Raw genomic sequence first — 27319 nt, 5'->3', positions numbered from 1 at the left:
AAAGAATCTTTGACATTATCAACTTACATACCGGAATGACGCTATTAAAAGTTATTTGTTATCGCACGTGTACAAGTAAGCTCGATTCATACAAGAAATTTGCATTAATTTACTAATCGTGAACCAATTTGTTAGCACTAATGAGTGCAACCTACCCAAGACGATAATTCAATTCAATGACTGCAAACACTAAATAATGAATAAAAACTTATAGCACGCGGTAACTATCTTGCTATTCAGCCCATGTTTGATGTTTGACAACCATTATAAAGAGGTTTTTGCAAGAATGATTTTTGGAATAGTGATTTTTTGAAATATGTGTGATTAAAAAATAAGAAAAAATTGGATTTACATGTGAAATATTTTGTTATGCGAATATGTGATTGGAAATGATTTTGAGATTTTTTTTTTAAAATAATGATTGTCAAACTACAATAAGAATCTATAAAAATAACCCCTTCTAAATCTTTACTTTCCATACTTCGTTTCCAGTACTTCCTTACATGTCCTCCTATCGCTTTTTGGCAAGAGTGAATAAGTTTAGCGCCCCTCATTTTGCTTGAGCTTTCTCTCTAATATGGACATTGTTTTGAATTTGATTAAGTTGCTCCCACGACTTAGATTGAAATGATAACTACATTTGTTTTATTATTTACATACTAGTAATTTATTGTGTTATGACAAATTCTCATCATCGATCTTGGACGAAATTTGCACCATTAATTTTTTTTATTTTATTTAAAAGATCCCATCGATTTTGCCTAACACATTAAAGTTATTTGAACCGTCACTTTGAAGCTCTCTTGTAAAGAAATCTTGAATATTACTAGCATCACATCAAAGAATAACCTCATGGCAAACTTTAAACTCGTGATTCTTCTGCAATATCCTCTTAACGCTTTTACACTATTATACTCCCAAAAAAGAAAAAAAAAAAAAAAAAAAAAAAAAAAAAAAAAAAAGAAAGAAAAGAAAAGGATGACCCCCTTAATTATTATTAAAAAACGAAAAGAGAAGAAACGAACTGTAAAATAATGGACAGATACAGGGGAGACCGGTACGGTGACTACTCTACGACATCATATGGGCCCAGCTACGACAACCGCCATCACTTCTACGACGGCGACGACCGCCCCTACCACCACCACGACCGTCATTACTACAACCGCTACCATGACGCGGACCATCTACACCCCAACTTTAACGGCGAGGAAAATTATCTAACTTCCAGTCACCATGACAGCAATTTGCCTCTCTCGGGGCATAAGAGGCCAATTTCTCAATCCGGTATATTGGAATTTTTTTCTGTCTTACTCAGTTGATTAAGTTTCTGCGTAAGTAATTTTTTACCTATTCAGTCACGTATTTTTTTTTTTCAGACTTTGTTGATTTTGTGAAGCTATTCGTTGGAGGAGTTCCAAGAACAATCACCGAACAAGATGTAAGTAGCACTGACCATCATTGATCAGTGGGTATGTAGTTAATTTTTAATAGGTTCGCATATGAATTGCATCGGTTTCTGCCCGAGGGATGAGGGTGGGGGTCTGGGGTTTGCTACTCCGAAAAAAACGACAACCTAGCTGTTCGGGAAATCCACTACAAACTTTCAGTTACTAAGTTTTCTGGGTTCTACTTTTCCATGATCTCAAATTCTAGTTTCTGCTGGTTTACTTTCCACGGTAATAGTAATCTCTAACTTTCTATTCAGATTCGCTCCATTTTTGGAGAATATGGACATATTGTTGAGGTTATTCTTCTCAGGGACAAATGGACTGGTGTACAGCAAGGTAACTATCAACGTTCACTACAATGATTTGTTTTTTATATTTTCTGAGTTGACAAACATTGTATTCTAGCATTATCTGGCCAGATAAATTGCTATATGCACATTATGTGCAGTTGACAGACTATACATTAATTATAGTTGAAATAAAGTTATGATACCTCGAATTATTCTGTGGAGTTTTATCATCATTAGTTTAATTTTTTTACCATGAGAAATGATATTGTGAGAATTTGAATGTGTCAGTGTGCATAAATTTGACCTTGTTTAGAGAATCTCCAAGAGGCTTTTTATGAGTCTCACCTTCTCTATTTTAGAGAGTTGATTCTTATTTTGGTGGAGTATAACAAACTCTTAACATGTAAAATGTAAAATAAAGAGTGAATTTGGCTCTCCAACTGTAGAGATCCAAACCCACTCTCTACATAAAACATTAAATGCTTTTGTAAACTGCTTCACAACTTTTTATACAATAATAATAATAATAATTATTATTATCACTATTATATATATATATATATATATATATAAAATTGTTTTTTGGTATTGTCATTAGAGATGGAAACTTTAAATTAAATTTGATTTATGGTTTCCTAACTTCTTAAGTCAGTTAATTTTGGGCATTGACAAGGTGCTTTTACTGCCAGATATTTACCCCATTTGGTGCTATTGAAGACATTTACATTGTCCGAGATGAATTCAAGCGAAACCGTGGTTTGTAACTTTTTATTAATCTTGTTAAGGAAGTAAATCACGTTAATTTGGAAAATAGTATAACTAGAATTTTTTGTGTTTCCATTCTTATGTCATGTTACTAAATATGTACTCTTGTTATTTTTCTGTATAATGAAATTAGAGGGGAGGAAGAACTTTAACTTCTTCTCTCCATTATTCTTTTCCGCATAGCGACATGGTATCAGAGCATGGATATTCTAGGGTTTAGTACTTACCTCTGCTTCTGAATTTTTTTTCCTTCTTTTTGACTCTATATATCTATATCTTTCATCTGTCTCTTCTTCCTTCCCTGTTCTGGTCGAATATATGGTTGACAATTGAGGAGTTTATGACGTCGCCGGAGCTTGAGATTGCAAGAGGTGACTGTCGATTGTTCGTTCGGCAGTGTGTGGTAAATCGAGTGGTTTTAAGGTGTCTGGCGGTTTTGAGTTGTCGAGTGGTGTTTAAGTTGCTCATTTGGTTGACTGTGAGCAGTGGTGGTTGAGCTGCGTGTTTATTTGACTGTTAGCAGAGGCGCGAAAATTGGAACGTTGAAGATTTCTGGGGTCAACGAACGTTGAATTATTGGCGGTGAGTAATTGATTTTTTTGTTGGTTAGGTCTGCTGAAATAATTGGACAGTGAGGCAGTGAGTGATTTGTAGACTGTGAGCAATTGGGCCAGTGTTATGCTTTTAATTTTGTGGGTCAATTTGGTTGGGCCTTTAATTTATTCCAGTGGATTTGGTTTGAGCCTTTAATTTATTCCGTTTCATCATGTCATCCAGGATGGAGATATTCAATCTGACCGGACCTATGGCGCTTGAAAAATTGAATGAAAGTAATTACACTTATTGGGCTAGGTGTGTCGAAGTCTTTTTACTAGGTAAAAGTTTATTTAATCACTTGACCTTAGACAAGCCATCGTCTAAGACATCAGAAAGTGATTCTACTCTTAATGATTGGTGGGATCAAGAGGATAACGCTATAATTGGGCTTATGATCGGTAGCATTAAACCTCATATAGGGTCTTCATCCCTCTATATGACTACGGCGAAACAAATTTGGGAGCATCTCAAAAACATACATTCTGGAGCTAAAAATGTTACCCGAATTTATGAGACATGTAAGCAATACTTTGGGCTTGAGAAGGGCTCTTCCAGCCTCGTTAAATGTTATAATAAGTTTTGAGCTGTGTCAGTAAAGAAATATACATCAACCTCTCTTTCTTGATTTGAAAGTTATGGAAAAATAGCGTGAAGACATCGATGTTGTTAAATTCTTTATTGGTCTTTCGCTTGAGTTTGAAGAAGTCCGAGCACAGATATTAGGTGAAAAGGAGCTTCCCAATCTTGCAGAGACATTCTCTCGTATTCAGCGTTCTACCTGCTACCTTATCAGATAGTACACCCAACGGAGGTCGTTCTGCTTTTATTGCTCGGGGTGGCTCATTTAGGGATGAATGTAATATTCGAAGTGGATGTGGTTTTAGCCCTCGAGGTGGACGATACACTAGAGGCAATGCTCGTTCGGGAAATCGTGACCCTCGAAAATGTACTCACTGTGGTCGTATTGGTCATTCCGTTGATTATTGTTGGGATGTACATGGCAAACCATCTGGCTTTGCCAATCAGGTCTCATCCAATGAGGCCCATAACTCTGTATCTGGACCAGTGGCTAACTCTAGTTCAACATCCGAATCAGATCTCTTATCTGTCTTATGGGACGAGTATGCTGAGTTCTTAGCTCATAAACATGCTACTTCCAATTTTATGGCCACTCTCGCTCAGTCAGGTACCGCATCTTCTCTCTATTATCGTCCTCTCACAATCCATGTATTATAGAATTTGGAGCAACTGAATACATGATTGGTTCGTCTACTTCTCTTCTTGATTATCATCTTGTCATTTCTCCGAAATGTGTCACTCTTGCTAACGGTTCCCGAACTAGTGTGGCAAGGTCGGGCGATGCCCATCTTAGTCCTAATATTGATCTATCGGCTGTTCTTCATGTTCGTGGCTTTCCCTTTAGTTTATTGTTTATCAATAAAATTACCGCAGCTCTTCAATGTTTTGTAACTTTTTATTCCTTTTGTGTTTTTAGGATCTCAAGACGAAGATGATGATTGCATGAAGTTGGTGGCTTGTATTACCTAGATCTTTCTCCAGTCTCTTATCATCGAGCTCTCCAGCCCTCTGTTTCACCTATGCAATGCCATTGTCGTCTTGGTCACCTTTCTCTTTCCAGTGTAAAATGTCAAGTTGTGAGTCTTTGTAACGTGCGCTTTCTTGAGTGTGAAGCTTGTCAGCTTAGCAAACATCACCGTGTGTCTTTTCCTTTAAGAACTGTTAGTCGAGTTTCTAGTTTATTTGAGATAGTCCATTCTGATGTATGTGGACCGATAAATATTTTCTCTAATAAATTTCAATATTTTATCACTTTTGTGGATGATTATTCGCGTATGACTAGGTTGTTTTTAATGAAGAATTGCTTTGAGTTACTTTTTATATTTCAAGCCTTTCGTACTTTGATTAAAACTCAGTTTAATAAGAAGATTCGTATTTAGCGGTTTGATAATGCCAAAGAGTATATGTCTGCTTCTTTTACTTCATATCTCTCTTTCAAAGGGTATTATTTACCAAACATCTTGCGCATATACTCCACAACAAAATAGAGTTGCGGAATGCAAAAATCGTCAATTGTTAGAAGTTACTTGTGCTCTCCTTTGTCATATGCATGTCCTTAAACGATTTTGGAGTGATGTTGTCCTGACTGCATGCTATCTCATTAATGCATGTCATCCTCCGTTTTAGACGCATCTCCATTCTCTATTCTATTTTCCTCCTCCACAGTATTCGTTAACTCTTAAGGTTTTTGGGTATGTTTGTTATGTCCATCATCTCAGTGACAAACTCAACTCTCGCTCTATGAAATGTATTTTCCTTGGTTACTCCCAAATACAAAAGGGATATCGGTGCTATAGTCCTATGCTATTTTGTAAGTGCAGATGTCACTTTTGACAGGTTCGCACTCTATTTCTCGAATCATAGTATATTTTCCGAATCCACTCGAGTCCCGTTAATTCACCCATACCATATCCACCTATTGGTATTCCTCCAGGATATGTCTCGACTCTAGCATCCGAGTTGTACTCCTCTCATCAGAAACAATCACCTCCTTTACAGGTTTATAGTCGACGACCTAAGCCACCAACATCTGTGGCCCCATCCGTCATCTCCCTGTCTCCAGATCCTGCATCCATCATCTGTTCTGATCTTGAGTCCTTGCTCATTGCTCTCCGTAAAGGTAAACGTACTTGTGTAACTTAACATCCTATAAGCCACCATGTTACTTGTGATTCATTGTCCCCTTCTTTTTCATATCTCACGACCCAGATTTCTAGCGTTTTTGTACCTAAGACAGAGACAAAGGCTTTATCTAATTCTGGGTGGCGAAAGGCTATAGAATTAGAAATGGCAGCCTTACACAAGAATAAGACCTGGGAACTCGTTCCTCGACCGGTTGGGATACGTCCTGTTGGTAACAAATGGATTTTTGTTCTGAAGTTCAATCGTGATGGGACTGTTGATCAATTGAAAGCCTGACTGGTTGCTAAAGTATACACAAAAACTTATGGCTTTGATTATGATGAAACATTCTCTCCAGTTGTTAAGATCTCTTCTATTCGAGTTTTGATTTCTATCGCTGCTACCCTTCGTTGTCACCTGTTTCAATTGGATATTAAAAATGCATTCCTTCATGGTGATTTGCATGAAGAGGTTTACATGGAGCAATCACTTGGGCTTGTTGCTCAGAGGGAGTATAAGGACTATATTTGTAAGTTGAAAAAGGCTCTATATGGGTTAAAACAATCACCAAGGGCATGGTTTGAGAAGTTTTCTGAGATTGTTTTGGAATTTGGTTTTCAAAGGTATTAGACAGATTATTCAGTATTTCATCTACAGACTGGTATAGGTTATATTATCCTTGTAGTTTATGTAGATGATATTGTAATCACTGGTGATGATGTAGATGTAATTGCCTGATTAAAATAGTTTCTACAGAAACATTTTCAGACCAAAGATCTATGTAAGTTATGATATTTCTTGGGTATTGAAGTCGCTAGGTCACAAGCACGTATTAATTTATCTCAAAGAAAATATGTATTTAATCTATTAGATGAGACAGGTTTCCTTGGAACCCGTCCAGTTGATACTCCCACGGATTCCAATGTGAAGCTTTTGAAGGATAACGGAAAATTATTTGAAAAATCAGGAAAATATCGTCGTTTAGTTGGAAAATTGAATTATCTTACCATCACAAGTCCAAATATTTCTTATGCAGGTAGTATCATTAGTCAGTTCTTGAATGCTCCTCGGGTTCCTCATTGGGAAGTTGTGATACGTATTATTTGGTATTTGAAAAAGGCTCCAGGTTTTGGATTATTGTATAAACCGAATGGACACATCACAATTGAAGGGCTTACAGACGCAGATTTAGCAAGATCCCCGTCAGACAAACGATCCACTATTGGTTTCTGTACTTTTCTTGGTGGTAATCTTGTTTCTTGAAAAAGTAAGAAACAAACTGTAGTAGCAAGGTCAAGTGCAGAAGCAGAATATAGGGCGAGGGCTTAAACTACTAGTGAGTTGACATGGTTGCAACACTTTCTTTAAAAAATCAATCTCTCACCATCCACTCCTATTTTAATGTTTTGTGATAATGAGACTGCTCTAGATATTGCATGAAATCTAATCTTTGATGAAAGATTCAAACATATTGAAGTTGAATGTCATTTTGTTCGGGGCAAAATAGTGAGTGGTGATATATGTACACCATTTGTTAAGACAGGAGACTAACTTGTTGATATGTTTACAAAGTCATTGAATGGTAATCGATTGAAGTATGTTTGTTCCAAGTTGGGCTTACATGATGTATGTGCTCCGGTTGAGGGGGAGTGTTAAGGAAGTAAATTACGTTAATTTGGAAAATAGTATAACTAGAATTTATTGTGTTTCCATTCTTATGCCAAGTTACCAAATATGTACTTGTTTTATTTTTCTATATAATGAAATTAGAGGGGAGGAAGAACTTTAACTTCTTCTCTCCATTATTCTTTTCCAAATCGTGACAAATCTCAGTCTCCCTATTTAAATTATCTAGAAAATGCATGAGCTAAAAGAATCATTTAAAAAAATGACTCTGATCGCCCCAACTATTCATCCAAGTAGTGATAGGAAAGGATATAATTTGACATGTTCTCACTTTTAGCTGAAGCTCTCGTCAATAGTTTATCTATTGTCCCCTCTTGTACGTTGCAAATCCTTGCTTGTGGATGATAAAGTCATTCTTTATATTTCCTCGATACTGACTTTTCATTGCTTTCAAGGATGCGCATTTGTTCAATTTTCTTGTCGAGATATGGCAATTGCTGCAATGACGGCATTACATGGAAGATATATGATGAGAGTAAGTCCTATAACTTGATGAGAATATATTATTTTATTTTTAAGTAATTCCTAATGTACTGCTGTGAAATAGGGATGTGATCAGCCTTTAATTGTTCGATTTGCGGATCCGAAGAAGCCAAGGGCAGGGGATTCTAGGTGCCTTATCTTCTGAAAATCCTCTTTACTTATTTTCCTTTTTTTTTTGTGGCAGTTGCTGGTGATTTCGTTGGATATTTTGGTAGATGTAGAAATGGATTTTTCAGAGCATAAATTATATCGCTTTATGTAGCTATTTAAGCTGTCTGCTTTTGGTCCCTTATCATTGAATCCATTGGGTCCATTATTTTTGTTTTGCATTCGTTCACCTTTTCATATGATGCATCTTCCGCAGGCCTTCAGCATACGTAAAGGATCAATTTAATGGACATATGCTTCCTAATGAAATCCGTCCAGTCGAGGTAATATAACGATCCTGAGTTACTATACATAATCTGGAGGCGCAGGGTGCCCGTTTCCTTATATATTTACCGTAAGCATGCCATCCTGTTGATATTGTTTGACTAAATTTGTCCAGTGTTTCTGTTTGCTGGAGGTATCTTGTAGGGAAGCTACTCATTAGTAAACAAGCTGTCATCACACTTTTTATTGTCTTAATATAAAAAATGGATGTAATTTTAGAATTTCTTTTCTTACATAGTTTTGGTTTGTTTCTGCCATATCTAATAAATCTCATTAATTATACTAATGGGAATAATATTTTTTGCAGTCTCCACAAATTGGACGCAAGCCCCCAGCAGACTCAAGCACCTGCAGTGCATCTGCTGCCCACGAAACAAATTCAAGTAGTGAGATGACACATTCGATAGACTGTGACTGGAGTGAGCATGTGTGTCCTGATGGACATCTGTACTATTATAATTGTGTAACATGTGAGAGCAGAGTAAGATTTTCTTCTTGATGCAAAGTTTTATTTCCTCGAGATTTTTTTCCACTTTAGATGGTGATAAATGTCTGGAAAATGACGAGTAGTGGGAGATGCCGGAGGAATATGCACATTATGAACAAGAACTAGAAAAACTGGAGGAGCAGCAGCAGCAAGAATCAAAGTCGCAGGTCCTTTCTTCCCCAGAGGTATCTCAAATAAAACTGTGCATCATAAGCCACAACTATCTTCTCAAATACCTCAAATGATTGGTTATAATTTGACTATTTAATACTCTCTAGGGCTATGTATTTTCGTTTCATGTTAGGATCTCAAAGTTAAAGATGAAATTTTGTAGATTTTATATTATATTGACTTTGCATGCCATTAATTTTTTTCTTAGGTGCCCTTTAGCTTCTGCTTGTTACTATTGCAACGATAAATCAATCACATTTATCATAAGTAGCTTAATTAAAGAAGCTTCATTTGGCATTCAACTCCCTCCACCCAATGCCTCGTGTGTTATATTATTCAACGTATAGCATACTTCCATAAGTAAATACACAAGGAACATTCTGGACCGTATGATATGATTGTAAGACATTCTAATGTGCTAGGTGACTTAGCACAAATATTCTTGGCTTGTTTGGTGAAGTTTTTTACAAGTGTTGGACAGTATTAAAGAAGAAAAAGAAATTAAAATTTTGTAGAGGGATACTTCGAAGTAAAGGCCAAAACTAATAGTGCTTGTGATGGATACTCGGGCGTAGGTGATATCAAGTTTGTTGCGCCTCCCATACTAGCTATAGCTTTTTGAAAAAGTAGTAGATTTCCTTACATTAGTTAGGATCAGAGTTAGAGGTCTCAGGTTTGATTCTCCTAGGGAAAAATGATGTGAAGCATCACTTGAACATGATGGTTTGCCTATTTCATAAGGGATAGTTTGAAATGAAGGCCCAAAAAATAATGCTTGGTAGTGGATTCCTACATCAACTATCTAGTTCTGTCTTGTATGCCATTTATTGTTTAAGATATGTTATTTGAATGAGAATGTCTAGATAGAAATATTAAATTTGTGGCATTGCCCTCTGCTCTACCTTTCCGTTAATAGATGATTTTTTCTTTTTTAATTGACTATGAGAAACAATAATATATCCCTTCTAATTCACTAATGAATAGTTTCCCTTCTCCAAGAAAGGATACCCTTTTTTTCTCTAGCTTGACAACCTCTACCCTGTGAAGAGAAAATTGAATGATGACTGTTTCGTATTTTATTATCTTCTATGTTAAGCAAGTCTCTTTGAGAAAAATCAAATCCGTGTTTCGACTTAGTTTTTCTGGGATCATGTGGCATTTTATTGCATTAAATATATTAGCCTCCATTTGGAAGAAACTTATAAATGGTTTTTAAATTTAGTCGAAGTCAAACATTAATTTCAATTATACATACTATTCCCTTTTACTACTACCATTTATAAATTTGCCAAACGGAGGCTTATTAAATATCATTACTAGCCCCATGTTGCAAGCAATGCTGGTGACATATCTGGGCATTCACGATCAAGTATCTGAACGGTTTTTTCTTTGGATTTTCAGGAACTTAATCAAGCGCATGAACAAGCAACAACAATTCCAGCATTTGAGCCGGCGATTATGTGAATGGTGCGGTCTTGCATTGCTTTTGAGTTAATTTGACTGTAATATTGGCGGGACTAGGTTTTTCAGCTGACCTATTCAAGGTTTTGTAATTATCTTTTCCATTTGACCTCAAATTCCTATTATGTTTTCAGGGGCTTAGTTTGATTAATAGTTTTTCAATGTTTAGTTGTTTTATGCACCTGTTATCTGTCTCGTGTACACGAGGACAGTGAAATCACTTTTGGAAAAGAAAGTAAAACTAGAAAACTATTGCTGTACTTAACCCAGCACAAAAGAAAGTCCGTTGGAAGTTTGGAATGGCCATAAAAAAGGTGTGGATTGACAACACTGCCAACTAAATAAGACAGGCCTCTGAACATTTTTTCCCGGCCACCAAACTTCAATTTCCTTGTCGTCCATAAAGACCCACTATAGTGGTGAGAATAGTCGAGTTGCTTTTGTTTTTGTGGTGGCCTGGTTGGAGTTTGCTTAGGTAACTCAGAATTAACCGGCTGAACGAACTGGGTTGTTCAGAGCGTGTTGTTTTCTATAATAGTTGTGTTCAATTATGTGCCAAAGCGGGGCGGTTAGGCGGAAAAAGCAATATTTTAAAAAATTGCCCCAGAACCTGTCGACCCACTGTGCCGCCCGATTTTATGAAACCCATTGACTCGTTTCTGGTTTCACCGTCTGAATTTATGAAAACCACCCAAAAACTCATGTTTTTTTTATTTTTTCTTAATTTTTTTTTTAAAAAATTTTCGGGCAGATTCAAGTTCGATCTATGCTTGGGTCAGTTTTAAAGACATGGGGATTAAGCAGTACATTGTGTATGTTGGGTTGGGGTGACTTGTAGAAATATATGGCACGTTTTCCTAATTCAATGGCTCTAGCCATTTTTCCAAGAATTTAAATGCACACTAGAATTTGCTATATGGATGTAGTTGAGCTCAAGCCATTACTCGGTTACGAACACTGAGTTTCTTGACTTGACTGTCGGAATATTTACGATGAGTTGGTGTCGACATTTCTATTGATGCATGATTGTTGGACGTTGGAGTGTTTGAGCCATTTTTCCCTCATTTTTAGAACAACGTGACTGTTGCAAATTATTTTATATTTTATATCTGACATATATTTGACAAGATTAGGCTTTTGAATTTAAAGTTCTACATTTGCCCTTTGTATATTCGAACCGGATGGGAAAGCTATCAAATTTAAAGAAAAAAAATGCATAAATAACAAAACTTGGGTAAAAAAGGAAAAATGCCTTAAATATCAGAGGAATGCCCAATGTACAGACATTTTTTCACAAATGACTTACAGGGCCCCTCACTGTGCAGGGGTCCCACTGGTATTAAAAAAAATAAAAAATTATGTGGGCCCCACATGTCTGTGTTGTCTGGTAGCACCCTGGTTCTGTAAGGGTAGCAATGCTTTAAATATCAAGGGTTGTGCTGCACTTGCAGAAAAAAGCTTACAGAACCTTTACAAAACAACTTACAAGTGGGATGGATGGGTGATTTTTTGGCATTTTTTTTATTAGACATGAGGTCCACACATTGTTTCTATTCTGTCAAACTTCTGTGAAGTGAAATTTTTTTCATATGAAATTTCCCAATATCGAACATTATTATCAAGTGTGTCATACGTGACAGCCCATCGATGTGATATAAAAATGCATTTTGGGAGAAAAAATGGCAACTCGTGACCATGAGTTGTTAGTGACTATTTGGGAAATCCTTTCTTCTTTATTAAGAGTCGTCGATTGGACAGAAGTGTCAATTTTCTTGCAGTAGAATGAGTAGAATGTTGTCTTTCTCCAACAAAGCAGAAAAATATTTTCCACAATGGACTAATCAAGGGTGTCCACTCAGGCATTTTGCTTAATAGAGAAGAAAAGGTGGTTTGAGTATCCCATAACGTGACGTCCCTTTCAAGCAATTGAGACGTCGTGTTGGGCCCCTTTTTAAAGTAATTTTTCTTTTAGAAAGTAAGATACGAATTATTTTTCAAAAGTAAAATTACAATATTTCCCAATCTTTGTCCCACGTTGCAATTTGGTCATAACCTTTTTTTTTTTTTTTTTTAATTCCTTATATTTCAATCTTCAACTTTAAGTAATTAGCGAGCGAAATTTGTTCTTAAGGATAATTTTTACCATTTTATTTAAGTAAAAAACTAAAATGTAAATGACGGAGTTTTTCAAGGCAGATAGTTCAGAAGTTGGAGGTTCGATTCATGGGGCTTTTGGAAGGCAAGTTTTTTCTTGGAAGGCAGTCGTTCTCCTGAAAGGCAAGACGCATATATGGGTTTGACTCGCTTGCCACATTGACAGTTCAGTTGGGAGGGCTCTTGGACCCTGGTCAATTTGGGGCGCAATCCGCAGTTTACCTTGTCTGCGTGAAGAGGGATTGGATTGTAGGTCCCAGGATTAGTCGCTGTAAGGTGGACAACTGGGTATAAAAAAAAAGAAGCTATAATTACAGTGGACGTGGTGGCTCGCCACTACCAATTGACGATCATTTTTGAGTGGTAGAATTTTTTGCATGCGAGATCTTATCGAATTAAAATCATACAATTTATTTTATTCATTCAACAATTTGATCAAAACTTGACCATTCTGGTTCTTCCTCATTTCTCTGCCGCTTCAAGTGATTAAAAAGTCTAATCCATTCAAATTTTCATGCATAATGTGAATACGAACCATAAACTAAGCTCTCGTTTGCCTCCCATTTTTTGTAAATAAAAATTGATGGAATAGTTTTTTTTTATTTTTAAAATGAGTAGTTGAAAAAGAAAGAAATTTTTTTGATTTACATGTAAAATTATTTTATAAAAAATTGTGTGATTAAAAATATGAGAGAGAAAAATTGAATGTAATGAGATTTAAACTGGGAGCTATATTAAAAATTTCTGCTCATCAATTCTAAGTTCGGTTGGTTTTTGACTTTGGTTGCTCATCGTTATAAAAAATTAATATGCCAAATTAACACGACATGATCCCAATAGGTGAAACAGAAACCTCTAACGTTACTACAACGTTAGTTCTCAAACTTAGAAGCAAAGTTATTATTTTTGTTTGGTATTAAAATTCTCAACCAACCATTTAATTTATGGCTATGAATCAGCCGCGTCTACTACCAAATAATTTATTATTTATATATATCAATGATTTTGTTATTTGTAAATAAAAATGATATATAAACTAGTTTCGAAAATGATAAGGAAGGAAAATATTAAATAAAAAATTAATTGTATTTTAAATTGATAAATGATAAAGTGACATGTGGACGTTAATAATTTTTTATATAAATCTTGATCTATGCATAGCAAGGCAATATCACTAGCCAAAGGAATATTAAAAAAAAATGAAAAAGAAATATAAGGCTACTAGGGTTTGGTGTTTCGTACAACTGAATGATCCAATCCTTAGATCTCTTCTAAGTCTCCTCTCTACAAATTGTCATTGTTCTACAAAATTTATCATATTTTATTTCATGTTCGATGAAGATGATGAAAGCTGCAACAATTCACAGAAGAGGCGGATTTCCAGTTTGTGCGTGAATTTAACGCGATGAGTACAGACTTAATTTGGGGGATTTTGACACGAAATTTAGTCAACAAATTCCCGATTTAGAAATTAATTGGTGTTGTATTAGTTCGTTAGATTCACGCACAAACTCGAAATCTGTCTTTTCGTTTTCGGTTTCGATATTACCAATCTGTTATATTCTAAATCGCGACGGCTGAGGAAGGCAATTTCTAATCAACCAGGTTTGTTTTCTAATTTTATCTGTTTTATTTTAAATTTATATTTTGTTAATTATTTTTTGATCTTGATTTGGTTAATAAATGGAGTTCCTAGATTGTCGAATCTGCTGGAAAAAAGATGACTAGAATTAGTAAAACTGAGATTAATCTTGTTGTTATTAGATATTTATATTTCCTTAGCAAATGAATATGATGCACATGATAAACATGCTTTTCTTTTGTGAAAGTTAGGAACTTTACATGGAATATATTTTTCAGTTCGAGATGGTTTCATTTTTTCTTATAGTTTTGCTGAGATTGAAAGGAATTGCAAATCCTTTTCTCAGCATTTGAAGCTAATAATGAGGATAGTCCATAGAGATATAAGCTGCAGATTAGTTTTTGGGGGAGATGGACAGTGTATATATTTGGGTTTGTCGGTAGAGATTATGAGAATTGATTTTTTGACGAGAGAAAAGTGGTCCTGTGAGTGAGGAAGTAAAAGATGAAGGCTGGAAAAGTGAAATAACGGTCAAAAAATTGATTTTTTGGGGGTTGAAAATTGTTACCAAACGGGGCATAGCTAAGCTTAATAAATTTACTTATAAGTGAAAAGGTGGAGTTGAAATACACAAATTTTCTTGTTAACTGCCCAAAAAATGTAAAATTTTTATGCTATCCAAACATGTTTAATTCACTTACAAGCAAAGCTCAACTTGCTCAGAATTATGTTCCTTTATGATTTGATTGTTTGATTACAAAGTGGTACCTAATACTTATATTAATTACGTTTATTTTCAGATTTGATTCATAGTTGAAATTCACTCGTGATGTTTTATGCTGAAAATTTACTGATGCAATGATTTGATTAGTCTGTGTGTGTGTTTTTTTTTAAGAACATTGCCTGAAATGGAAGAATACATTTATGTTTTTGTCTTGTGAAAGATAACGCTGAATATGAAGTATGCCAGAAATTTTTGCAAAAAACTTGTTCAATAGTCATTAATTCTTCTGGCCGACATGGAAATGTAGGGGATAATATTATTCCCTTTCTTCTACCTACATGGGAGGAAGTGCTTCGAGTCCTACTTGTTTTCGGGGTAACTTCATCTACACCTTCCCCTGTTGTCCATTTCCTTGATCTATATGGATGCTTAAATTTGATTGACATTTTTCGGTTCAAGAGGTTCATTTTACACATTCACGTAATACGATATTGGATGATTCGACATATGGTAACTTCTTACTTTCATTTATACTGTGAGATTTGAATCATGTAGATGGAATTTCTGACATTGTTAACCGTTTGTTTTAGGTTTCATGAATGTTTATTAACCTCTTTATGTTTGGTACACTTCAGAATGAATTTCTGGTGGCAAGTTTTTCAATATTTCAGAATAGCCTTTGTCGTAGTCAAGGTGAAAAGTTTTCCTCCTAAAATATTCACAGTTGAAGACACCTTTTTGTAGATTGAACCGAATGTTCAAATGCATTTATATGTTCTGCATATCTTCCCTGTGTTTCCTTTATTGCCTGACTGTGAGCTCTTGAGACTCTTGGCTGTAAATTGGGGAGGAGCTTGGAAGACTCCCTGCTACTTGAGCAACTCAGGGTCTCCTGAGGATTGGAAATTTGGGTAGGACGAAAACACAGGATGGGAGACTCGGGTAGAGAAGATGATGGGTGAAGAAGAAGAGGAGGATAATAAAGGGGACCTGAAAGATGGAATAAGCCCACCCACACGGCCTCACCTGTCGACACTCAATTAAGAAGGAGACTCGAAAGAATAACTTTACGCAAGTCAAAAGTGCTTGTCATATTCAGCCCTTGTTTGAACCACATTATTTTGGGAAAATTCATTTTTGAATAGTGTATTGATTGGAAATGTGTGGTTAAAAAATAAGGAAAAGTTTCGAATTTGCGTGTAATATTATTTTTTTGGAGAATTTGTAGTTGACACGATGTTAAATCACTGTTTAAGAATGTATTTTTTTCAAATAATGTGGATCAAACAGGACCTCAATAGTGTACTCTTATTGTGACAGTAATAGGGCTATAGCACAAGTGCAAGACGAATCTTATTCGCTATATATGTACGCAACTCATGATGTCATTGTTCATAACATCGCATTAGCATCTTTATGGATATATTGTAATTTTTCAGTGAGTAGAAATTTGATTTTGTAACGTTATTTTTTTGAAATTTCAAGCTTATTATTACTTTTAATATAATATGAATTATTATAGCTGATGTTCAAGTCCATCAACACTTATCTGTTGAAAGACAAACTTGCGAAATAAAACAAAGCATTCTCTCTGGACATTTTTATAGCTGATGTTCAAGTCCATTTTTATATGTTTATTCTATCATAATTCCTTCCATCCTTTCTGATATCTATCTACAACACTTAAAAAATAAGGAGGAGGGATAGTCCCAGTAGAAGTTCAAATTCTTGTTTTGAATTCAAGAAAATCAAATTAATATTATTTGTGACAGCACATGATCAGAATTTGAAATCTTTAGGCCTTGACACAATGTTTGATTATATTGATAATTTGAAATTATTGTTTGTTTTTTAAGATTTTTTTATTCTGCTTTCTTCGTCTAGGAAACTGGTGAAGTTATTTCACAATTGTTTCTAGAGATTCTGCCATCAGGTGACATTGTTGCTCGTGTATTTATGTAGTTTTAATACATCGTCGGTTTTGAATTCAATAGGAGAGAAGATAATCCCAGCAGAAACTCAAATTCTTATTTTACGTCAATGTTTCCAATTCTAGAAAAAGGAGGTTATATTGCTACCACAATTTTTATTTGATACATCACATTTTAATTGCAATTAAACCTTCAATCTTTACTCGTTATAGGAATTATTTCCATCGAATTCTTATCTTTATCATTCCATTAATTAGTACGTCTCATTTTTTATGGTGATTTATATTAAAAAAAAATTATTTTTATACTTTGAAATGAGGAAAAAAATATTTTTTTTGCAATTTTTATTCTATTAAAAATATGAAGAAAAAATAAGTTATTTTATGTCATTTAAACGAAATTTTGGACATAAAACTATTATCAGATAAAAAAAATATGTTAATTAATAGAAAGTTTGAGTATAAGAAAGACGTGAAAAATTGTTAGGTAGATAAGTGCAATAATGAACTAAGATTAAGAACTTTAAGTGATGTGAGAAATAAAAAATTGTGGTGTGAATATAATCAAATATCAAGAAAAGAAAAGATAATCCTAAAAGAAAGCTCAAATAATTCTTAATGAAATTTCTTACTCATACTACTTGAATTCAAAAGGCATTTTTGAAAATTATTCAAACACAAATTAAGACTCCTCCATATATTAAATACATCAAACCAACAGTAAAAGGCAATTCTTATATTTTCAAATTCTTCTTCTTATACTGTTGTGTTTATACGTATTTGCTCTAATAGCGTCTCTTCCATTTTTGTTTTAATTTTAGTTGAAGAGGATATTTTATGAATATTGAGATTTTATAAAAATGTCCGAAGAATTTTAATGAAAATAAATATTATTGGATGAATTTAGAGTGATAATCTTATTTAAGTTTATATACATCATAAGGTTAAAAATATAATATAATTTTCTTTTTATTAGATATAAATTATTTATTAGTCCCAAGCCACACAATTATCTGATCATAGTCATAATCACATACTCCTACATGGTTACATTCTCAAATCGATACCCACGTTCCCTTCACCTCTCCCTACATTACCTCTCCCTACATTACCACCCTCTCACCTAAATATGGCATTTCAATATCCATTATCTTCTGATTCTATCACATGAAATGTTTAATCTATAGCATTGCTTTAACAATTTGATTGCTTGGAAACTATCTACATTTAGGGTGGTAGGGTGTATATTCATGCTTCATTTTTAAGGGGATGGGGTGAGGTGGATGCACCTGATTTTTTATTTTTTATTTTTTTTAAAATAATAATAATTACTATCTCATTAATGAAATTAAAACTTAAAGGTTTGAATTGAGCCCAAGTCCAAACCAAATATCTCGAAGGGAAGAATTCACAACTCAGCTTTCAAGTATGGGTCATTCAAGTATCAGGCTTGTAAGTTCAAATATGCAAAAATCAAGTGCCTGTCTGGACTGGATGAAAACTATAATTTAGCCCGTTAAAAATTACAATTTGAACGATTAGGATAAAAATGTCTGACACAAATCCAAAAACAGTCACATATTTACACTCTAATTCGAAGGGAAGAATTCACAACTCAACTTTTAAGTATGGGCCATTCAAGTATCGGGCCTGTAAGTTCAAATATGCAAAAATCAAGTGCCTATCTAGACCGAATGAAAACTATAATTTAGCCCGTTGAAAATTACAATTTGAACGATTGGGATAAAAATGTCTAACACATATCCAACAACAGTCACATATTTACACCCTAATTGTCGAATTTACCCTCAGTTGTTAAAGATATTGGACATATCCAACTACAGCATCGACGCTCACGTTGTACGCAACGCCGCCCAAAATTGGCACTACAATCACCACCGCAACCTCACCACCATAGTCGATAACCACTACCACCAGCAAAACACACAACCAAAACTACTCTAAAATCACACAAAATCAAATTCACGGCTGAAGACCACTCCAAAGCCATGGTCGAGCATCCGTGTGCGCGGGGCTCAAATCGCCGCGACGATGTGAAAAAGCTTCTTATTTATATTCATATTTCATTTTTAAGGGGATGCGGTGAGGTGGATGTACCTGATTTTTTTTTATTAAATAATAATAATTACTATCTGATTAATGAAATTAAAGGCCTGTTTGAGCCACATTATTCCAAAAAAAAAACATTATTAAACAGTGATTTGACATCATTTCAACCACATATTATTCAATAAAATAATATTACACGTAAATAAAAACTTTTTCTTATTTTTTTAACCACACATTTTCCATCAATACACTATTCAAGAATGCATTATTATCAAAATAATGTGACTCAAATACCCCCTAAAACTTAAAGGTTTGAATTGAGCCCAAGTCCAAACCAAATATCTTGGAGGGAAAGAATTCACAACTCTACTTTTAAGTACGAGCCATTCAAGTATCAGGCCTATAAGTTCAAATATGCAAAAATCAGGTGCCTATCTGGATCAGATGAAAACTGTAATTTAGCCCGTTAAGAATTACAATTTGAATGGTTGGGATAAAAAAGTCTGACACATATCAAACAACGATCACGTATTTACACCTTAATTGTCGAATTTGCCCTCAATTGTTGGAGATATTGGACATATTTAATAATTAATTAAAATATTTTATTAATTAAATATATTAAGGTCACAATTATACAATTAATGATCACAGATGCATACTCATAAATGACAACATCGCATATTGTCAAATTAATTAGTCACAAATTATTTCCTCGATCACAGATTATTTTATCATTCGCAAATCAACCAATTTATAGGTCATAGACTTTCAAATTAATTGTTCACAAATTATTTTTCAATCATATTATCAAATTTTAGGTCACAATTGAATACTTAGTCATAAATTAGCCAATTTATTGGTTAAAGATTTTCAAATTACATGGTCACATATTATCAGTCACATGTTATCAATTTTTCATGTCACATTTGAATACGTGATCACAAATTATACAATTTATTGGTTCAGTCCCAAGTAATTAGTCATAAACACCCCCATTCCATCTCCACCTACAGCCATCGCCACTGCCACTATCCCTACCAACAAAACAACAGACCAAGTTACCATCACTGTAGCACCATCATTACCAACACCTGCACCACCAATGGTTCAGCCACGCCATCGACCCCACCAACACCACTAGCTTTCCATCTCAACCACACTAAAACAACAATTCCCACCCAAAAAATCCCTAAAGCCATGGCTATCGACCACCAAAAACACCACCACCGCTACAGCATCGATGCTCACGTTGTACGCAACGCCGCCCAAAATTGGCACTACAATCACCACCGCAACCTCACCACCAAAGCCGATAACCACTACCACCAGCAAAACACACAACCAAAACTACTCTAAAATCACACAAAATCAAATTCACGACTGAAGACCACTCCAAAGCCATGGCCGAGCATCTGTGTGCGCGGGGCTCAAATCGCCGCAACGATGTGAAAAAGCTTCTTAGATCAGGGCATGTAATATGAAAGGAAGCGCATAGTGTCGCTACTCACGACGGTCAGTGGTGACGTCGCTGCACCGAAGATCCTCTTCCAGGGGAGGCGTTGTTGAGAGAGAAGAGAGATCAGGGTGAAGAGAGTGACTTGTGTGTTTAGAGAGAGAGAGAGATGGTATGGGGAAGGGTTAGGTTTTGTGTTTAGGTTGGGTGGGTAAACAACGGATACCTGATTTTTGCTTAAATAAACTACCCAGCTAAATTTTGAATTAGAAATTTTAAACACATGCTTTTATGTAATTTCCTCTATCTCAACCGACCGATGATGATGGGTTTGGATTGGTACGGTTTATGGGCTCAAATGGTTTGATATGGGTTGATCTAGAGATGACAATTTGAACCGTCAAAATCAAAAATCGTAGTTGGTGCAATGGGGCGGATATTATTTTGATTTTAATGAACCGGTTCGTGGTAGTGCGGGTATGGTATTTACGCCGTCGAACTGAAACCGAACCGATTACCCACTCTATAAATAAATAAATAAAACACAATTGATTTGATTATTGGGCTTTACACTACTTTTCTATCCAGTTCAAAATAAAATCCCCCCATTACATCTACTTGACTCAGTCGACCAGCCCACTTACCATTAGCTCAAATAGTATTAGTATGACAGTATATAAATGCAAACCCCACTCTCCATAAATCACAAACTCATGCACGACTCTATTGCCTCCACGATCCAAGTCGTCGTCGCCTTCGAAAATTTGTTACATTTGTTAGCCATTCTATTACTGCTGATCATGTAAAAACAGAGTTCGACGTTTTTCTAGACGAGTCAGTATTACAAAGGATGGAAAGTTTTGATTTATTAACGTGGTGGAAGGCAAATTCAATAAAATTTCCAACTTTACAGAAGGTTTTAAGAGATTTATTAGCAATTCCAATATTTACTGTGGTATTCAAGTCGATGTTTAGTACAAGTGGTAGATTTGTGAGTCCATATAAAAATAGGCTTCACCCAAAGACTCTAGAAGCTTTCATATGTGCTCGGGATTGGCTTTGGACTGATATTCATGGTAGGATTTATTATTTTATATTTTTTATTTATACAATTCCTTTTATTGTTAATTTTTTTCTATTGTGTGTAGAAAATTCTACTCCTTCATCATACTTTAGAGTTTGTGCAATGTTTAACGAGAAAGAAGCTGATGAAGAGGTACATTTTTTTATTTAAATCTTAGTTAAGACCATTCTGGAATAGGTAGTATCGTTGTATTCTCTACTTACATTTCTTATTTACTATATAGGAATCAACTTTAAGTGCTGATCTATGCTAGTAAGACTTGTGGGAAAGAATGAATCAAGTAACTTCGATGCACAACAATTAAGAATGAAGGAAAAGTTTAGTATTATTATATTTATAATATTGTTTTATAAATTTGTATTTTGCAATTGAAAATTGGGATAATGTTTGCATTTTCGTTTCGAATATTGTATTTTTGTTTTCATTGATTTTTTTCATAAATTGTTTTATATCAATTTGATTGATGAACCTATAAAAAATAATTTATTTTCGTGGTTATTAACCAAACCGATTTACATGGTTATGGTACGGTTATGACATAGTCAAAAAACTTGTGGTGCGGTTATGATTTTGGCCGAACCGACCCATAATCGAACCGTTGCCAACCCATTGATCATTTTTCAAACCAAATCGATCAAACAAATCTGATCCACATCCATCCCTACTTGAAAAACTGTTTCTGTAACAAATTTTAGCGCTACCAATTTACATAAACATATCCTTGTGTTTTATCTGTTGACTCCAAAGATAGGAATATATATGTACGTGTTCAATGCCCACTTATCTTGGCAGGCAAATAGATCAAATAAAATAAACCTAATTTTTGAAGGTAAATTGGAGGACCACCAAATTAAGTGCTTGAAAAGACAAATTTCCTATATAAAGAGACAATCCCAGCTGAAAAATCCTTCTCAATTGCTCCTTGGCCTTGTGGGTTATTATAATTGATAATATCACTTCTTGAACTTAACATTGAAACTTAAATAACTAAAACAGAAACACTTAGAACATTTTTAACCGCCACTCATTGTGACTTTCTTAGGATTTTGATCAGAAAACAAAAGTAATATTAGAAATGCCCTCAGTATCTTCATTCCATGGAAGGGACAATCCCAATTTGCCTTTTTCAGACCATTCAAATCCAACTTCTGAGCCATTGAGGTAACATTTTTTAGGTGAAACATTGGAATAGGCCAAGAAATTTCCTCCACCCTTAACATCAATTTCTGCATTAGTCCCATTGTAAGCCAGTTCTTGAATGCACCCTCCACAGTTGAACATGTTGGTTAGTCCAATAGGTGCAAATTTTGCGGCCCGGCCTAGTTTCTTGATCGGGACAAAGGTGAAGATCTCGAAAGTAGACGACTGGATGACGATCGGAATGTCATCGGAATTGTTAGCTGTCGTGAATAGTTTCTCATCCTCAGTGAGATAGACTGCATATTCTTCAGCTTCTCCCAATTCTGTTGCTTCCTTCTTTTGATCCCATTCAATATCATTCACATGAACAGAACCTGATATTGGCTTGTAGCAGTGGGAGTAGCCTTTGATCCTTTGCTCCTTAGGGTCCCATCCAGCACCTTGGCAGTTAAATGCACCAACCACACCTCCATACTGTGAAATTTTGATTGAAAATTAAACAAATCAATTAAGGAATTTGAAACTACAAGTACTAAATGCATAATTCTTTCCCACACTTGTTATGTGGAATTTTTGGGTACTTTGCACTAATAAGTGTAGCATGCCTGAATCTAACTAGGTGGACGAACTAGACCGGGAAAAAAGAGGGATATAGTTGTAAGAGATATTTGCCGTGTTCGAATTAATGATTCAGTAGTGCTATCCAGTGTCTTGATTTCTGTTGGCAATATGTCATGTGCCTATGTATATAATCTGCTAATGGACAAAAGATAAATGTTTAGATAAACTTTTTCCGGTGGAAAAATTGACAAATAAGTTACCCTTATTGAAAATCTATGAAACCTTCCTCTATACATATTCCATATTTGGCGTTTAAATGAATATAAAATCCTTTTGTCGGTATGAATCCACGTTATGTACCAATGTTATCTAGATCTACTGGAATAAGAAATCGTACCTTGTTGATGTTCCAAATTTTGAGAATGGTTTTGCTGTCGAAGAGGGGGTTCTTGAAGAGGCAATCTCTTGTTGGGAGAGCCATAAATTGGCATTTGGGAATGGTACCATCAGGGAAAACCAGCTTCTCCAAGAGAGCAAAATCATGGCCTCCCAATGAGTCACTCACATAAACAGGCCCTCCACATATAGCTCTGGACCCAGCATGGAATTTTGCACAACAATGATCAGATTGAAACATATCCCAATCTGGTAGAATAAACTGTCCCATCCACATGCTGTTATAGGCACAATGGATCATATGAACACCTTGTAACCAATAAACTCCCATTGGATCACCATTCGGATCTTGGAACCAGAAATCATCACCTGTTAAATACGGTATGGTAAGAAGCGAGGATATACGTCAACAAAAAGGGTAGCACCAATTTATTGTAAATTAAGAGAAGAATGGCTTATGAGATTAGTACATGTTTTGTTGTATTTGAGACAGCAAGCAAGAAAGTGAAGTATTTCTTACCAACTCTTCCCATAGATATCTGCTCAGTTCCCATCAAGAAGAAGTCATTGCATTGCTGCATACTGGATATGAGTCCAGTTCCATTGAAGTTCTTGGATAGGGATTTTGATAACCCTTTATAATATTTCTTTGCAAGCTCCACCCTACCTCCATAATCCTCAGACATATATTCTAGTGTCTGAATTAAGGATGTTTATTATTAAATTGGTTAGAAAATCGGTAAAAAACGACAAACACTATAGGGAAAAGGAAAAATAAGATCACTAAAAATGAACTTACATGAATAACGTCCACTTTTACTCCTGTGATACCAACTTTAGCAAGGTAAGAATGCATCATATCATAAAATTCATCAGCTTGATCTGGATGTACGAGTCCAATCGAACCTTCAATCATTTTCTCCACTGCAAGATCAGCCATGGTTCCATCAAGACCAGGGGATTGTTTGCAAGGCACAATCTTGGCATTCAGAGGGGTGGCTCCTGGCCTCACCCCACCCCAGGCACCAGCTAAGGCGTGCCATACATAAATATCATCTAATCCTTTGAAATTTGCCTCCAAGTCTCTTGTAAAAGCTTTCAGTCCGAAGTTTTCGGATTTGCAAGAACAGCTCGAGCATCCTTTGTTCGGGAGATTTCCCACCTCTTCTCCACCAAACATTTGTTCCAATTCCTTTCTGTGTTTCTCAATCTCAATTTCGTATTGAGAGAAGTCTGTCACACCAGATTTAGCAGCCTTATCCCGTGCCTTTTCAACATTCTCGAGTTCAATTGCTTTGGAAATCAACAACTTAGGCTTCTTGGGATCAAATGGTGGACGATTAGGCCCCGTCATTGATCCACCCTTGTACTTTATGAACTTTTCACATTCTTCGAACCTATGAAGACGAGCAGTCATTTGAGTTCCTCCAATAATGAGGTTTTTAGCATCCTCGTGAGGGTCCTGCCCATCCATGTTGATGCTTTGCCACCCATCATCAATGATCAAAAATCGTGGTGAAATCCCTCCATCTGAAAATTCCTTCACTCCCTGCCAGATTCCAGCAGGTTCAACAGTCAAGTAAAATGCATCCCATGTGCACCAACCAAATTTATTCACTAGAGGTGGAGGGGATTTTTCTTCAATAAGTTTGAATGAATTCAAATGAACCCTAACTGCACTATAAGCCTCTTTCATCAAAGTGTAAGGATTATCAGAAACATGAATATAAGCAATAGCATCAAAAGATGATGCTTTCACTTTTGATGAGCCACTTTCAGCAAAAATCATAGCATGTCCATCGAGTCCAGGCTGAAGTGCAGACCTAAATTTCCCTTCAGTTATTGGGATTATTACAACATAAGACCTTGTTTCAGGTACACTTATCATAGCCCATTGTGTTTCCATCTGTAAATCCGAACCCGATTTCCCCACCCATTGAGTAGACCACCATGTCTTGAACCTGAAAATACTAAGGAAATCCCTTCCACTGAATTTCCCTAGGGAATTTATCAACCTGTCTGAGGATTCCCCTTTCTTAAATCCTAGGAATCCACCCTTGTAAGAAAGGGACTCGACCCGACGGATAAGGGAAAGAGGAGCCTCAGAGCTTTGGCATACAGAGGAAAAACTTTTGAAGGTGACATTGCCAGGAACTTCAGTTAGCAAAGGCACATTTCTCACACAAAGTTCGTCATCAAAAAGTTCAAAGAGATTATCCCTCTTGTTTGGCTTAAGAACATTGAAAATTGAGTTGATGGGATCACTTGTATGTGCCATTGCAATAGGAAATAGAGTAAAACAGGTGGGAAAAATTGTCACTGAAAACTCAGGAGGAACAACCAAGAAAGCTTATGTTTGAACACAAAATCATAAGCTAAGAACTTGGAAGGTGCTGTTTGAACTCTGAGATGATGGGGGATATATATAGGAGGGAAAACTGGAGGGAAAAGGGAATGGAAACTTAAAATAATAATAATAATAATAATAATAATAATAATAATAATAATAATAATAATAATAATAATAATAATAATTAAGTTAAATATGTAGAATCACAAGCAAGTTGGATGGATATTTCTTCTTCCTTCTTAGAATTGGATTAGGAAAGCTAAAAACAAGAAAAAACAGATGACTAGTGGCTTTCCATGGACAACGGCTGGGCAGAAATTCTTATGCTTCAGAGGAAAATCTGAAAGAATACATACAAAAAAATGAATATATCCATTAATAAGTGCATGTCACAATTTGGCATGTATCTTGCAAAATGCCACGTTTTTTTTTTCTTTTTTCATTTTTCTTGGTCAGCAATTTTCCTTTTTGGAACTGGTTCCACAGTTCAAAATGGAAACCTTTTTGCCCGAGGGATGGGGTTTGATTACAGGATTTATTGGCTGAGTTCTTGGGATTATTTGGAAAAATTCTTGAAGAAGGTTGAGTGCAGAAACTGGTGTCAAACTACGAAGTTGTTAATCAGAGAATCTAAAAAAAAAAAAAAAAAATTCTATAATGATAAAGGGATGTTGTTTCTGATAAAACGGAATATGAATCAATATATGATCGCATATTCGAACGACAAATCGAACCTTGTATCATAGTATTTGATATTTTCTAACTTCATATACATTTTAGATTGCAAGAGACAAGTGAAACATTTAAGTAATTATTCAGCATGAATTGACTGAAAACAATAAAGAGAAACTCAATCAAACATGTTTTCCTTTTAAGTTGCATCTCCCTTTGTGTTGTATCCTAATCCTGGTAAGATTTGTTTTCTTGGACAAACAATTTACGTTAATCACTCTCAACAATAATCAATCAATGGCAAGTCGTTTATGTATGTTGGTGTGGTATTTCAAGAAATTGCTACACAAATGTGGAACAAATCGAATCACTACTCAGCGACTCATACACGATTCAGTAGATTTATTTATCGTTTTAATTTTCCAAATGTGTTTATTTTTGCTATCAGCATTTAGTTCACCTGCTTTTGAACTGTTTCCATAAACATTATGTAATTCTCGATTCACGTTGTCAATTTTTAATTTTTATTTCCTATTTTTGCCACAATTTGCAATTTTTATTTTATTTTTTGTAATTATATCTTAGTAGCAGAAAAATGATATTAGAAGATTCACCAACTTTAAAATGTATACATTGATTGATATTATGTTAGCATAAAATTATTTTATTTTATTGAA

At 35.1% G+C, this 27319-nt stretch overlaps 3 protein-coding genes and 2 long non-coding RNA genes across 5 annotated transcripts; 4 read left to right on the top strand and 1 right to left on the bottom strand.

The window, feature by feature from the left end:
• Positions 1-989: 989 nt before the first annotated feature.
• Positions 990-1813, top strand: LOC111369116 (CUGBP Elav-like family member 4). Its single transcript, XM_022990598.1, has 3 exons — positions 990-1287; positions 1380-1441; positions 1709-1813. Exons 1-3 carry the CDS (start codon positions 1035-1037, stop codon positions 1811-1813), a joined length of 420 nt encoding a protein of 139 aa, XP_022846366.1. The 5' UTR covers positions 990-1034.
• A 585-nt stretch (positions 1814-2398) lies between these two features.
• On the top strand, positions 2399-10700 carry LOC111369814 (flowering time control protein FCA-like). The gene is made up of 7 exons (XM_022991480.1): positions 2399-2497; positions 7885-7964; positions 8037-8101; positions 8337-8403; positions 8712-8885; positions 8975-9076; positions 10464-10700. Exons 2-7 carry the CDS (start codon positions 7917-7919, stop codon positions 10524-10526), a joined length of 519 nt encoding a protein of 172 aa, XP_022847248.1. The 5' UTR covers positions 2399-2497; positions 7885-7916; the 3' UTR covers positions 10527-10700.
• Positions 2504-4933, top strand: LOC111369815. The gene is made up of 2 exons (XR_002698287.1): positions 2504-4289; positions 4599-4933. It is a non-coding gene; the product is annotated as an uncharacterized LOC111369815 (long non-coding RNA).
• Positions 10701-13864: 3164 nt separating the features above from the next.
• Positions 13865-16421, top strand: LOC111369813. The gene is made up of 2 exons (XR_002698286.1): positions 13865-14282; positions 15291-16421. It is a non-coding gene; the product is annotated as an uncharacterized LOC111369813 (long non-coding RNA).
• Positions 16422-22380: 5959 nt separating this feature from the next.
• On the bottom strand, positions 22381-26066 carry LOC111369812 (stachyose synthase-like). Its single transcript, XM_022991479.1, has 4 exons — positions 24420-26066; positions 24141-24318; positions 23622-23989; positions 22381-23137 (listed from the first exon to the last, which is right to left on the bottom strand). The coding sequence occupies exons 1-4, from the start codon at positions 25896-25898 to the stop codon at positions 22574-22576; spliced, it is 2589 nt and encodes an 862-aa protein (XP_022847247.1). The 5' UTR covers positions 25899-26066; the 3' UTR covers positions 22381-22573.
• Positions 26067-27319: the final 1253 nt, after the last annotated feature.

Source organism: Olea europaea, chromosome 20 (assembly GCF_002742605.1).
Source record: "Olea europaea var. sylvestris chromosome 20, O_europaea_v1, whole genome shotgun sequence".
Lineage (NCBI taxonomy): Eukaryota > Viridiplantae > Streptophyta > Magnoliopsida > Lamiales > Oleaceae > Olea > Olea europaea.
Note: the sequence above shows the minus strand (reverse complement) of the source record. Positions and strands in the feature narration are given on the sequence as shown.